The 14,955-nt window shown below is 41.5% G+C and overlaps 1 protein-coding gene across 3 annotated transcripts in view; it reads right to left on the bottom strand.

Moving 5' to 3' along the window:
* The window catches only part of ZSWIM8 (zinc finger SWIM-type containing 8), a 108,929-nt gene that overhangs the window by 56,133 nt on the left and 37,841 nt on the right, over positions 1-14,955 (bottom strand). For all 3 annotated transcript variants that reach the window (XM_063128839.1, XM_063128838.1, XM_063128841.1), the window contains exons 6-10: positions 14,602-14,683; positions 14,109-14,229; positions 2,606-2,807; positions 2,135-2,310; positions 218-1,220 (exon numbers count right to left, since the gene is read on the bottom strand). In XM_063128839.1, coding sequence (XP_062984909.1) covers positions 218-1,220; positions 2,135-2,310; positions 2,606-2,807; positions 14,109-14,229; positions 14,602-14,683 — 1,584 coding nt within the window. The remainder of the gene's footprint in view (positions 1-217; positions 1,221-2,134; positions 2,311-2,605; positions 2,808-14,108; positions 14,230-14,601; positions 14,684-14,955) is intronic.

Here is a 14,955-nt window from a genome sequence, read left to right as displayed (position 1 = left end):
AAAGTGTTATACATAACATGCTGGAGCACAGAGGAAGGACAAGAAATAATCAATATAAACACATAGAAAGAACACAAATCTTAAGTCAAACAATCCTGGCTCTTAGCTTTGTGGTTGGCATAACCAGAACGTCAATGTTTTGCACTCCCCTGAAGCCACACACACATTTGCAGGGAAACAAGTTATGTTACCTTTGTTACAGACATGCGCCCCTTACCTCCATGCGGTTCTCCTGCTCCAAGGGCTTTATCCCAGCAAATATATCTTGTTCCTCTTCGGTTCCCCCCTCAGCCTTCTCATCTTCTTCCTTAGCCACCTCCTGGGGATTGAGATAGTATACCTGGTAGTCGTCGTCCTCCTCCTCTCCTCCGGCTGCACCATTCTCCCCCACTTCTTTTGGCTTCAAACATGCTCCACCAGTACTTTCATCTGGGCAAGGGAGATCGTCGTCTCCACTGCCCACTTCCCCCGCTGGATCCTTTGGGGTTTTCTTGGTGGAGGGGCTGCTCCTGAGGGTGGGCTCAATTGCCTCAGAGAAATACACCCCGCCATCATCCTCAAAGGTATCCCTGTAGCTTCTGCTCAAGGGGCTATCTGTGAAGCTGAATGTGTTGCTGGCCTCTGCCCCAAGAGCCAAACTGCTGTCATCTAAAGTCAATTCAGCCAAGTCTGGTTCCAGAGAGCTGTCCTCACTGCTCATGCGGCGCTTCCCACTATGTTTGCTGGCCAAGGAGGCCTTTCCAACTGGAAGCTTGCCCTTGTTCACAGCTGTTTTGTATGCACCTTTATCTCCTTCTGCTGAAAGACGCCTCAGAACCCGCTGGGGGCCTTCAGACACAACTTTCCGCTTCCCAATGAGTTCTTTGGGGCGCACAGCTGGCTCCTGAGAGGAAAGGCGTGACCTGTCCCCTAGCTGTAAGCATGTCCCTGCAGCATCTGGCCCGTGAGCTCTCCCTGCTTCACAGGAGGTTTCTGCACATGGGGGCCGGCAGTTTCTCTGCTGGATGGCCTTCACCCAACAAAAAGAGTTCTTCTTGTCAGCACTGCTGTAAGTGATGCCTGGAATGGGATAGGCCTCTTCCCAGTTGAAGTAGCAAGCTTCCACAGCCGGTTTGAACCCATGGAACAGCTTCTCAAGGGATTTTTTGTGCTGTCCCCTTTTGACATTGTCTATTACCTTCAACTGCCACTGCCTTAGTTGTGTGCACAAGTCTCTTCGCCTAGCATCACAGAAGAGAAGAAACGTGTGAGAGGCAAAGATGAACTACAAAAGCAGTACTCCAGCTTCACTGTTGGCTCTCCACCCAAGACCTTAGGAATCCCATATTCTTCTCAAAATTTCTTTATCACTTTGTCAGTGAGCTTTGATGAGATGTTGCACAGCCAACGTAGGGGTCTTAATATTTGATTCCACAACACACAGCCTCAGGTAGACATAGCCTATATGGAGCTCTCCTATGCTGGGCCCGACCACTGGTCCATCTAGCCCCATATGGCCTACTCTGTTTGGCAGCAATTCACCGAGGACTCAGGTGGGGGGTCTTTCCCAGCTCTGCTACTTGAGACCCTTTAATGGAAGATGCTGGCAACACATGCCCTTCCTCTCCCATACAGCTAACATGGAAGCAACTCTTGAGTGTTACAAAAGTGTCCACATCTATCCTCTGTTAATCTTTGGCTATTGAGCCGAAGATTATTTATTTATTTATGCAATAAATAAATAAATAAATAAATAATAAAATCTGGTAGTCAGAAGTCTCTAAGTGAGATTGTGCTTTTAACTAGACCCAAAAATGAACCCCATCTTTCATGTATTAATATAATCCTTTTTCTTGTAGCAAAATCCAAAGCAAATATCATCCACCATCACTGTGTATTTGAAGGACAGACAGTTATGAAACAGCACAAGTCCAAGAGTGCACAGATGCAGTGTGAACGTGGCCATGGAGTTCTTTGGGCAGTTCCCACCACCACCACCCGCCACACACACACACAATTTCTGGGCAAGCCCTCACCTCATGCAGGGAGAGAAGCAATGTATAAATATTTACAATAAAAAGAACAGACACATCATATTCATTCATGGGAACATATATTACAGCTTCATTAAGGAAAATCAGACCCCACTGCCTACCTATGGGGGCTGATGGTTGGATCCAGGACAGCAAGCCTCCAGAGAACCACCATCTCATCACACATGCTTGCACAAGCATGAGCAGCCACTTCTGACTGACCGTTGCTGCGGCCAGTGTGCCCACTGGCACTGCTATGGGACGCAGACGTCCTTACACTGTACCACCAGCCAGTTATCTGTAGAGAAAGGGTGCAGGCATGTCAGGATCTCAAAGACCCATTCTTAATACCCATTAACAGATGAAATACTTCGCCCTACTTGTCATACTGCAAGGCTTTCCACAGGATGTTCTCAGTCAGGCCAAGAAGTCTGCTATCAAGTTCCTCAGTGGCCCCCTAGGCTGCCTGCATAGCTTCCACGCCCCTCCTCTCCAACAACTACAGTGAATCCATAGTTTTCATAAGCCACCTTGACCATTTTTAATTAGGCAGGATACAAATGTCTTAAATAAAAAATGAAACAAGATTGTACCTGTTCATACGTCAGACACTGGTCTGTTAGGATCTCCAGAAGAGGAGCTGCATTGGTGTCTCGTCTCTTGAACATCTCACGAACAATAGAAAGCAAGTTCCAGATGCCCTCAGGTTCTCTCCCTCTCAGGGGGCGCAAAAGACAGGCCCATTCAGCAGCAGCTGGAGGCTCCGTGGAGGAGAGGTACATGGAGTTCACATCACTGTAAAATTTGAAGTGTGGTAGAGGATGGGAGGAACACCATCAAGGTGAGACAGAGATGTAGAACGTGGCTATGATCTATGGCTATGTATTGCAGGTAAATAACAATAGAGGTAAGGACATTGTCTTTAAGGTAAGCTTATCTGCCGTTATTCATACAACGCTTTTTGAAAGCTATTGAATTAAACAAAGTCTAATGATTTGATAATTATCCTGGTTTCAGTCTGCTGCAACGAATCATTTCTTCTTTACTTCCCACAGTATGGCCAGCACACCTTGCTATATCTAGAGAAAAGACAATCACTATGGTCTAATTCCCAAAAACAATCAATGCAGTTTCTGGATTGTGCCACTTCAGGCTGCAGGTGGGGGGCTCACATGATTGAATACTGCACATGGAAAATGGAGACTGCTTACCTGTGAATTCTCACCAGGCACTCGTCCAAGCACTGGGTGGTTTCCCCTCAGTCCACTAGAAATCACAACCTTTTAAGACAGACAGTCCTGGACTAGGAGGCACTGTCACCTCCTCTCCAGAGCCAGTTACTATAGCACCAAAGTGCCTTTGAAGGGAAAACTATAAATAGCTACCAAGATTTTTTTAAAAAAAACCTGAGCAAGTACTGGACCAATATCTAGTGAGCAAGTAGAAGAAGAATTCACAGACAAACAAGCTCTCCCCTCTCCCTACTCCACTTGTCACTATCTCACGATCCAGACGGGGGCAAAGCAGAGCAGTGCCCCATATGCACAAGGAGGCAACTTGCAACATCCACTGATGTCACCTTCTATCAGAGGCTGCCTGAGCAGATACAAAACACTGACCTTACACCCCCTAGTGTAAAGGTGTGGAGAGAGGACTGAATAGTTGCTCTTCACATCTTATGACTAGAAGCCAAGAAGTAGTAGCTCTTCTAAGAGAGTGTGTCACGGTTCCTTACAATGTTGGTCTGTTCAGGGACTAGTAGGCATCTGCATTGCAGACTCTGAGTCACCTGAGCAGGGAGAACTTTATTTATTATTCCCATTTATATCCCGTCAGTCATTAAAAAGTATCCCAGGATGGGTAAGATTAAAATATTAATTAATTAAAAACTAATTTAGATAATTAAAACCATTCAATCAGCAGCAGAGTTACCCATGCATAAATGCCTGGATGAACAAATGTGTCTTCTCTTAGTGCCGAAATGATAGTTGGCACTCTTGGGGTTGGCCATTGCAAAGACAGGGTGCCGCCACAGTGTAGGCCCTGTCTCATGACACAACTTGATATACTTTCCCCAATGGTGGGACGAGACGTGCCTCCACCAGAGAACAAGTAGTATCTGCAGGCCAGTATTGAGAGAGGGCCATTCCATTAGACACCTGCTTCCCAAGTAGTTTAGGGCTTTGTAGGACAACAACAACCCTGAATTCAACCCAGAAACCAATAGCCAAGGCAGCTCTTTCAAGATCACACAATCCCTTACAGCTGTCCCTGTCAGCAGCCCGGCCACTGCATTTTGTACCAACGGTACCTTCTAGACAAGCTTCAAGGGAAACCCCACATAAGACACATTAAATAATTCAAACACGTGTGTGACTGCACAGAGACCACAATGAAGAATAAATAATTAAAACATGAGGTTCTGGGAGTATTTGTCACTGTGGTGAAACTATCTCTATCCAGGAACAATAGAAGCTGCTGCACTAGAAGAAGCTGAGCAAAGACATCCTATGCCACTGGGGCCATCTGGGCCTCCAGTGACAAAACGAGATCAGGGAGTGCGCCAGACTACACACCTGGCACAAACAATATGGCCTTGAAAGAAAGGAAGAATTTATTAGGATGAGAAGAAAAGCATTCAGAATGTCTATCAGGAGCTCATCTGCAGCCACTGCCACTAAAATGGAGAGAAGTGTCGACATTTTGAACTGATGAATCTGGAGGGACATGTTTGTTTGTTTTTATTTTAAAACACAGAATAAACATCTTACAAAAAAGAAACAACAACACAACATACTACATACATTTTGATAAATGTTGAATACATATATATTGAGTAAATATTAACTATAACCTATCCTATCATTACAAATATAATCTTTCTTAACATATAAGTGCACCCTCCACCTCGGGATCTATTCTTGCTTCCAAAATCTCATACTTTCTTCCGCTGGCGGTTTCCCACTTCCCTTAGAAAACACAAATATTAGGAACTGTTTCCAAATTCCTTCAAACTCATTTATTTTCATTATACCTTTCCTCCACTTAATATCACAAGTCAATTTATCATTAATAGCTATATCCCATACTTCTTTGTACCATTCTTCAATAGAATATTCCCCCTGGATCTTCCAGTTCCTAGCTACCATCAATCGTGCTGCAGTCAGCAAACTCGATATCAATTCTTTAATTTCTTTTCCACATTTTAAATCTTCAAATAGTGACAGTAATGCAATTTTTGGTGTTTGTTCTATTTTCATTCCCACTATTTCTTCAATTTCAAAAAACACCTTCTTCCATAATCTTTGTACATATTTGCATTCCCACCACATATGTAAATACGTTCCTTTTTCCCCACAACCTCTCCAACAATTTGCTGAATGCTGATTATTTATCTTATTCAATCTAATCGGGGTTAGGTACCACCTCCACAAAATTTTAAAATAATTCTCTTTTATTCTCACTGACATACTTCTCAACACTCTTTGTTTCCACAGTCCCTCCCAGCTCTGTCGCTCTATTTGTACCTTCAAATCTGTCTCCCATACCATTTTCCCTGAACTATCCCCTAACTCCTTTTCTAACAATATTTTATATATTTCGCTCATTAACCCTTTTAAAACTATACTTCCTCCTTTACCGTTTTCCTTATTTACTATTAACTCCACAAACTTCGTCATTTCTCTACAAACTCTATTTTCTTTAATCCACTTTTTATTCCATTGTTCTAATTGCCTAAACTCTAACCAAAATAATTTTTTCTCCTTTAACAGCTCTTCCATATCTTCTCTTGTATTTATATCTCTTAACCAATCCTTTAATTTCATTTTATTTTTCTCTTTTAATATTTTACTTAATCTACCCTTCAGTTCCTCTGGGAAATTCTTTAACATTATTACCGGTGACAAGGGAGTGTTGCTCGGAAGCAGCTTCCCTTTAAATTTACTCCAAATTTCACATTGAAACCTCAGGAGTGGATTATCTATACTTTCAACCCACTTTCTCCCTCCTTCCTTAAAAAAAACATTTTCCAAACTCATCTCTACATTACATGTAATTTTATCCTCCATCCAATCTAAATCTCCTACTCCTATAATTGCTTCTACAATATGTCTTAACCTGTTTGCTGCATAGTATAATTTTATATTTGGGAGACCCAATCCTCCCTTTTTTTGGCTTAAATACCATTTATTTTTATTTACCCTCACTTTCTTATCTCCGTTACAATATTTGTTAATGATGTTTTGCCAACTTTTTATCTCAACTTCTGAAATTTTTATTGGTAACATCCTAAACACAAAATTTATCTCAGCTAAAATCTTCATTTTTATTAATGCTATTCTTCCAAACCAAGATAAATTTAATCTTTTATATTTTTCCAATTTTTCTAATACCTCTTTTTTTAACCTCGTTAAATTCTCCTTTTCTAAATTATCTAGGTTTTTTGTAATTTTAATTCCCAAATATCTAATCTGTTCCTTAACTCTCATTTCTATTCCCTTACGTTCCCATTCCTTTTCTTCCTTCTTAGTATAATTAAACAAAATCATCTCTGATTTGGACCAATTTATTCTTAATCCTGTAAATTCTTCAAATTCTCTCAATTGTTGTTTAATTCTATCTATTTTTCTTATTGGATTCTTGATAGTCAATAGGGTATCATCCGCAAACATATTCAATTTTATTTCCTTTACCTCTCCAATTCCTTCTATCTCTCCATCATCTCTTATTGCATTCGCCAATACTTCCATAACCATTACAAACAGGACCGGCGAGAGCGGACATCCTTGTCTTGTACCTCTGGCTAGTCGTATTTTTTCAGTGAGTCCATCGTTTACCACCACTACAGCTGTATTTTGGGAATATAACTGTTCTATTATAGTTTTAAATTTATTTCCAAATCCCATTTTATCTATAATAATCTTTAATGCTTGCCAGCTCACACAATCAAAAGCCTTAAAACTATCCAATGCCAAAATTCCTGCCTTGATCTTTGATTTTTTTATCGCATGTATTACATTCAAAACTCTTCCCACTAAACTATGCATCTGCCTCCCCGCCACAAATCCACATTGATCTTCTCCTATATATTCTGATATAAATTTATTTAACCGTTTAGCCAAAATAGATGAAAATTTTTTAGCATCCTGATTTATTAATGAAATAGGTCTATATGAATCGGGGATAGTCAAATCTTTGTCTGGTTTAGGAATTAATATTATCAATGAATGTTCCCATGATTCTGGTATCTTCTCTCCTAATAATATAGCATTATAAAGTTTCAATAATTTCGGAACTAATAACTCCTTAAAAACTTTATAATATTCTGGTCCTAAACCATCTGCTCCTGGTGATTTACCCACTTTCAAATTATCAATTACATCTTCAACTTCTCTTTGAGTTATTACCTTCTCCATTTGCTCTTTATGTACTATTTTATTCCCTTCTTTATATACCTTCCTATATAATCCTCTAACTTCTTTTTTTGAATTCTTTACCCTTATATAGTTCCTGATAAAATTTCTGAAAATTTTTTATTTTATCCTTCATTGTATGACAATAATTCCCTTGATTATCCTTCAATGCTCCTATCCCGTTTCTCGCTTTTTCCTTTTGTGTGAGTCTTGCAAGCAATTTAGAATTCTTATTGCTATTTTCAAAATACTCCCTTTTCATGTACATTAAATTTTTTGAACCTCCTCTAAATTTAAATTTTCTAATTGTTTCTTCTTAGCTTGTATTTCTAATAATTTATATTTATTTTTACCCTGCCAATATTCTTCCTCCAAACTTCTAATTTCTATCTCTAGCTTCTCCTGCTCTGCATGCTGTTGTCTTTTTAAATTACACATTTCTCTAATACAGATTCCTCTTACTACAGCCTTCATGGTGTCCCAAACTGACCCAGCTGTTCCTCCCTTTTCATTAATTTCCCAGGACTCTGACAATTCCCTCTGAATTTTTTCTACCACTTTGTTATATTTCAATATCTTTGTGTTCAATTTCCACCTATACGCCTCTTTATAATTCTTCTTAATTGCAAATTCTAAACTTAACAATGCGTGGTCAGTTACCTTTATTACCCCCATTTCCATTTTACAAATCTTAGTTGCAAAACCTTTTGAGACAAATATATGATCTATCCTGGAGTATGTATGATGAACTGGGGAGTAGTATGAGAACCCAGGCTTAGCCCCATTAAGTAAACGCCAAGAATCCACATAATCATTTTCTTTTACTAATTTATTCAATATGGTAATATCATTCCTCTTTTCAACCTTAGTGGGGTTTGACCTGTCCCATCCATTATCCATAACCATATTAAAATCCCCAGCTAAGATAACATACCCCTCCTTGAATTCTTCTATTTCTTTAAATAATTTTATAAAAAACTCTCTATGTCTCTCATTTGGGGCATAAACATTAACTAATGTATATGCCTTTCCTTCAATTTTACCTTTTATCATAAGATATCTACCACTATCATCCTTTTTTATGGTTTCTAATATAAATCCACTTTTTTTTTAAATCAAAGTGGCCACTCCATTTTTTTTTGAAGTCCCCAATGACTTTTCATAATAAGCTAGCCACTTGATTTTTATCATATTTACATTTTCAAGCCCTTGGTGTGTTTCTTGCATCATTATAATGTCAGATCCTTCCTTATTAAACATTTGTTCTATTCTCCTCCTTTTCACGACTGCCCCCAAACCTTTAACATTGAGTGTTGATACTTTTATTTTTTTATCCATATTCACCCTTTTGATGTCTCTTCCGATCCCTTGTGCTCTGAAACTCAAATTCACATACATAAAAACACAAACACCATAACAAAACCCTCAATCCCCTTATTCTAACCATACCATCTCCCCTTCCCCCACCCCAAATCCCCGTAAATCTAATACTCCAGCCATCTACTTTAGGGGGAGGGGGGGAGGAAGTGCTGAGCCTGGCCGGCAAGGTCTTTATGTTTAACATTTCTATCTACAATTATCTCATAATTATCTCATCCAGTTAACAATTCTATTACATTCCAGATGCCTCATCTCCCCCCACCTGTTTCCATCACACTTGCTTCCTCATACAGACCCAAGCTCTTCAACAACTCCTTACCCTGATCCAAAGAAGTTACTCTGTGCTCCCCCCTACCATATGTAAATCTTAAGAAAACCGGATAACCCCACAAATATGTAATTTTTTTTCTCACTAATATTTGTTATTGGCTTGACACTGCGTCTCCAATTCAGTATGTGCTGACAAAGATCATTATAAATTTGCACTGATTTGCCTTTATACTGTAGCTGGGCCATAGCTCTCAGTTTCTTCATAACTTGCTCTTTTTTATAATAATTGCCAAATTTCACCAAAATATCTCTGGTAGCTCCTTTGTAATTTTGCCCCCCCACTCTATGGACACGGTCCAAGTCGCAGTCCTCTAACTGCAAATCAGGCATCATCTCTTTAAACCACTTCAAGATTATATCTCGCAGATTTTCTCCTTGTGTTTGAATTAAATGTTTTATGCGAAGTGATGAACGATGGTTTTGATCTTCTAAGGCTATCAGCCGTAATTCGTGGTCCTGGAATTGCACATTAGACGATTTTTCAAAAGCCTCCTGTCTCTTCTCGGTCAGGTCTGCTGCTGCCTCCAAATCCTTTATAGCCTTGACATTCTGCGCGATTTTATCAGCTAACACAATCATCCGTTTATCTAATTTATCCGTTTGCTGATCCATTTTTTAAAAAATGATTACATTGTTTTCTGCAATAACACTCTTGATTTCAGCTAAGGTAGCTGGCTGGCTGCCAGCTGTTTTTCCACCTTCGGCCATTTTCTCTTCTATTACGGTGTCTGTATGTTCCTGCTCTTCTTCTGAAGCCAATCCTTCCAGATAGGGTAAGTTATGATTACTGGGTCGTTTCTTTGTCCACTTAACTTTTGCAATTTCCTCTTTAATCTTTCTTTTTATATTCGACATAGGGCATGAATCTTCTCCTTAACACCCGGCTCCCCTTCTGCCGGACTATTTCTTCTCTGGGGGGGGGGGGAATTCCACCACACATCAAGACAGCATTCACTGGGGGAGACCGAAACAACCATAAACACAGTCCCGACAACACCAAACAGCTGTCTCCCCACCAAACGCTGCAAACGCTCCAAAACTGCAATCCACCTCCCCCCCTTGAGCTCAATTTAGCACACCGTCCGTCAGTCAGTCTGTGCCTGAATTACTTTCACTCTATAGAGCCAGTGTTTTACAGCTCTTCGCTTTCCAATAAAAGTGAGATTCACCATAAATCAAGTCCACGTCTCTAACAAAAACAAACCATTAGCTGCCGTACATTTTCCAGTACCTAGCAGTTGGTTTCACTTTCCAGAGACGTTCCTTCAGCCGCTTCAAATCTCACTTTTAACTCCTTTCAACTTTGCACCGTTATCAGCAACGTCAACAGTTAATATTCATAGTCCTTTTCCATTGTATTTCTTTGAGATTTATGCCCTTTTAAAAAGAGATAATTGACTTTTCCGGCATAGCCGGTTGGAGAATTAAAAAACTCTTACCAGCCGCATGGCCGCCAAGCTCCGCCCCCCCTTCTGGAGGAACATGTAAACTCTTCTCAGGTTCAGGATGACCAATGCCTCTCTGTGGAGGACAAGAACAAGGAACGAGAAGACACTGTCTCCTTGCTGGGATAGCACCAATTTAATAGATTCAATTTCCTGCAGCTTCTGGATCACCACTTGCATGAATTTCCACTTCGCCAAAGCTGTAGAGCAGGGGGAGACCAAAATCTTGCCTTGGATTACCACTCAGAACTCTAGTGAATACTCAAGATGAAGTGCCTCCCGTGCTCAACCGTCTGAAGTAGCCAGATCCCAAATGGGGGCAAACGTTTGCACTGTTTTGAGCCTGAAAAGTCATTTGGATGCTGGAGCCAGTTGGACTTCTCTTTCTGGTGTAAGCCACAGAAGTGTTTCCTAGATTCTTAGAACCCTTCCACAGTGCCTCAAAAGCTTTGAAAAACCCTTTATGAGGCTATGTCTGCTAGTGGGGCGATAAAAGCGCCCCACTAGCAGACAATATTGGCTGGAATTCTCACTCCTGTGAGGTCTGAGGGATGCTTTCCAAGAAGATCGGAGGACCCTCCTTAATTCATCCCTTGTTCCTACTGCTGTCTCTTCTACTTGCTAACCTTAAAACTAGCTGAGGTAAGGGCAGACTTGGTAGCTATCGATTTTCCTGATGGATGGTCCCAGAGCCATCTCCTGGTAGATGCTGTAGTCCTAGCTGCATATTGCAGTATATCAAACAGGACGTCGGCAAGGTAGGAAGTGCCATTGTACAAATCACTGAGTCCTCTCCCTGCTGCCTTGAAAGGTTGTTCCCGATGCTGACTTTTCAGCCAAGCTAGGGAAGCTCTGGAGATTTGAAACAGCACAGCAGTCATTTTGGAAAATACAGTATTGAGCTCCATGGATCTTTTTAACACAATCCTTTTATCTGTCTGGTCTCTAAACAAGATATCACCCTCTGAAAGCAAGCAGGAATCTCTGGGTAGAGATGCTGTTGCCTCTAAGTTAGAAAGCATCAACTCCTTGCAATCAAATAGGAAAGGGTACATCTTTTCAATACCTTGTTTGGGTTTAGTACCTTGTCAGTGCTAGTACAAGCTGCTGCTGTTAGAACATCGCTGAAGGCCACGAGCAAGGACGCTGTCTCCTGGTGCTTAGAAGCTCATACTACAAACTTGGGACTCCTAAGTCAAAGTAGGGTCCTGGTAAGATCTCTGTAAGAGTCTGCAGATGCAGCACTTTGAGAACCTTAGGCAGGGGATGCAGGAGGAGGAGAAGGAAAAGATGAGGTGTTACCTCTTCATCTCCAACAGACTTTGAGAGCCAACTCAACTCAGTAGATCAGTGATCAGCATTGCAGCTGATTGACAGGAACTGGCACGTTCTATATTCATCTCAGCACTGAGTCTCAGACCATGCCTCTTCCCATTTCCTTCTTGATGGCTCAGGATAAGCCAGGAAAGAGCAGGATAGGGTTCTTCCCTGGATTATTCGACTGCGCTGGAAATGCTGACAATATCTGTGGAAAGTAGTTCTTCTAAAGCGCTAAAGTGGGCATCATCACTGCAATACTCCATATTTATCCTTAGTTTTGAGATGCGTATACTCTGCTTGCTTTCAAGTGCAGCATGAGGAAAGGGCTCCATATAATATGATTAAGATCAGCAGGTCAACTGCACTCCTTAGGATCCTGGAAGTAAATCAATGCCAGAGACTTTAAGAGAATTCCCCAAATATTTATAGCTGTCTGCAGAGCAGCAGTATGAGCCTGTCCTGATTGTCTGGGCAGTGATCTTGTTTCATCTCCTTGGGAGAGTGCCACAAACTGATCCCCCACCTTGAATTGAGGCCTGTGAGGGAGATGGAAACCTCATTCAAGGGCCTACATTTTTCCTTTATTTGGTTTTGTCCAAGTGTCCTCAAGATTTAGAGGAAAGAAACAAAGAAGGAGGAAAGAAACAAAGTAGGAGACAAAGGTATGAAAGTGCAAGCCCCACAGGTTCTCCTCTAAGAGAGTGAAGATGGAGCAGAATAGTGACCTGGCTGCAACTCTCAACCCACAAAGGGGACACAGATGGGAAAGGAATGGGAAAGCTGATAGATCACTAAAGGGGAAAGCCTCAGATAGACCAGCACCCACATCAGGACAAAGTACATGGCCATTAGTCCACCCCGAAGGTAGATCCCAAGTGCAGTATGACCAGCATCAAGCCAGTTTAAGTGAAAATCTCGATGGCATGGCATAGCTCCAGCCAACGAATTGCATCCCTGTCAAGGTAATGCAGGGGAATCAGTTCATCCAGCTTAAAGCTGCACTAAAGTACTTAGCCAAGGCTTTTTTGTTGGTTTCAGAGGTGGGACACAAACGGTCTACAAAGAACTTTGGGCTCTTGTCAAATTCCGATGGGGTAGGTTATCACTCCTGAAAAGGCAGCAGGTTTTTTACACTAAAAAATGCTTTGACACCACTTTAAGTGGCGCAACCCTAGGAGGGCCTGGAAACGTCACTGATGGATAGGAAAGCTGAAATGGAGGTGGGGGTAGAAAAAGACACACAGCCAGGTGGAGGGCGGAATCCCTTGTGGTTAGAGAAGGTTTGTAGAGCCAGATCCAAGGTACCACTCACCTCTGTGTTTTCAGAACTCCCAGACCCCCAGGGGGATTCATATGCAGCCACAAGGCTGGTGTATGTTCCACTAAGTCAGCAGGCAGACTTGGGACAAGGGTGAGGTTCAGTCCCACTGAGGTGTACCCAAGAACTACTTCTGTTGTTGTCACCCCACACCTTTCTTCTGTCTGGCCTTTTGAAAAGGACAAAACCATTTAGGGCCAATTTCTCAAACCAGACCTGGAATCTGTGGCTATGTATTGCAGAGATAGGAAAAAGATTGACCTCTAAGGAAGAAGTGGGAGGTGCCTTCCCTTCCAACCCCTGGGTCAGATTTTCTTCTTAAAGGAGCCTGCCTTCTAGTAAATGAAGAGTAGAACACTCAGTGTTTGGACTACTGATGGCAATAATATGCTAGGTTTTGTATGGAAAAGCATTCAGACAGATGCAGCCCTACCTGCAGCCATAAGTAGGATCCCTGCTATTTGTGAGAAGACGGCCCTAGTGACTGATGTCTCTGAACAAAGAACTAGCTGTCATTGTCCACCGTCAACCACCCTGTGACTTGGTGCCGCAACTGATTAGATAAATTCTTGATTAAACATACAGGATAAAGCAACACAGACTTAAAGGAGCAGCCACAAAAAATACCTTTGTGACTGCCCAGAGAGCAATTATAAACCAAAGCCGTGTCTGCATGACTTACAACCCACTTGCTCAAATACCGCTTACTAATCCAGTATGGCTGTCCACCCAGGGCTCAATAAACCATCTATTTTTGCTGTCTGCTTAGGACAACAGAAACAGGGGAATGTCAAGCACCGAGTAAACCAAAAGAGAAGGCATGGGGCTGTGTCTGACTTAGTGAATCACCACAAGCTGTGAAGGAAAAAACAAAACAAAAATAATTTACCTAAAGACAACAGGAGAAGGACCACAAAATTTGTGAAGGGTTTTCTTTATGTTGTCACTTAATGTAGATTCATCCAAGTACCAGGTGCTTTGATCTGAGGCAGAGGGACCGGCAGTGGGATCTTAAGAAAAAACAGATACATTTTTGCAGGTGTTGGAAATTGTTTATCTTCCCCTCTATTCAGGGTTGCAAGTGAAACAAACAGTCAGCCTTAGCTTCATTCCAGAAAGGAACCTGTTCCAAATATCTTTTTGAAGCTGAATATATTGAACTCTCGCACCACTGATACTACATAGTGGATTAAAGGAGGTCTGAATAAAAATTATGCTACCTTTCTCACTACTTGGGCGCCAACAATTCAAGGGGATTCTCGACTGTTGCCTTTATCTTACAAACCATAGAATAGAGTGCCCCAACATTTCAAAGGCAAAATTTACTTTGTATATTTGAAAGCTATTGTTTAAAATAAAATTAAAAGGTCTACTACAGTTACCTGGAGCCCCACATACTGTGTTGATGGCAGTGGACTGAGAAGATAGCAGCTCATCCAGTAGACGTTGAGCAGTAGGAAGTATCTAAGTGCAAGAAAGACATTTAATGCTGCTTTAATAACAAAGCTGCCTCCTAGAAAAGAAGAGCTCTTTCCTGCAAGATAGATTCCGTTAAATCATAGAATAGCAGAGTTGGAAGGGACCTACAAGGCCATCAAGTCCAACCCCCTGCTCAATGCAGGAATCCACCCTAAAGCATCCCTGACAGATGGTTGTCCAGCTGCCTCTTGAATGCCTCCAGTGTGGGAGAGCCCACAACCTCCCTAGGTAACTGATTCCATTGTCGTACTGCTCTA

The sequence above is a fragment of the Elgaria multicarinata genome, chromosome 6, assembly GCF_023053635.1.
Source record: "Elgaria multicarinata webbii isolate HBS135686 ecotype San Diego chromosome 6, rElgMul1.1.pri, whole genome shotgun sequence".
In the NCBI taxonomy this organism is placed as follows: Eukaryota; Metazoa; Chordata; class Lepidosauria; order Squamata; family Anguidae; genus Elgaria; species Elgaria multicarinata.
The sequence above is the reverse complement of the archived record's forward strand: the minus strand, read 5'-3'. Positions and strand labels throughout refer to the sequence as shown.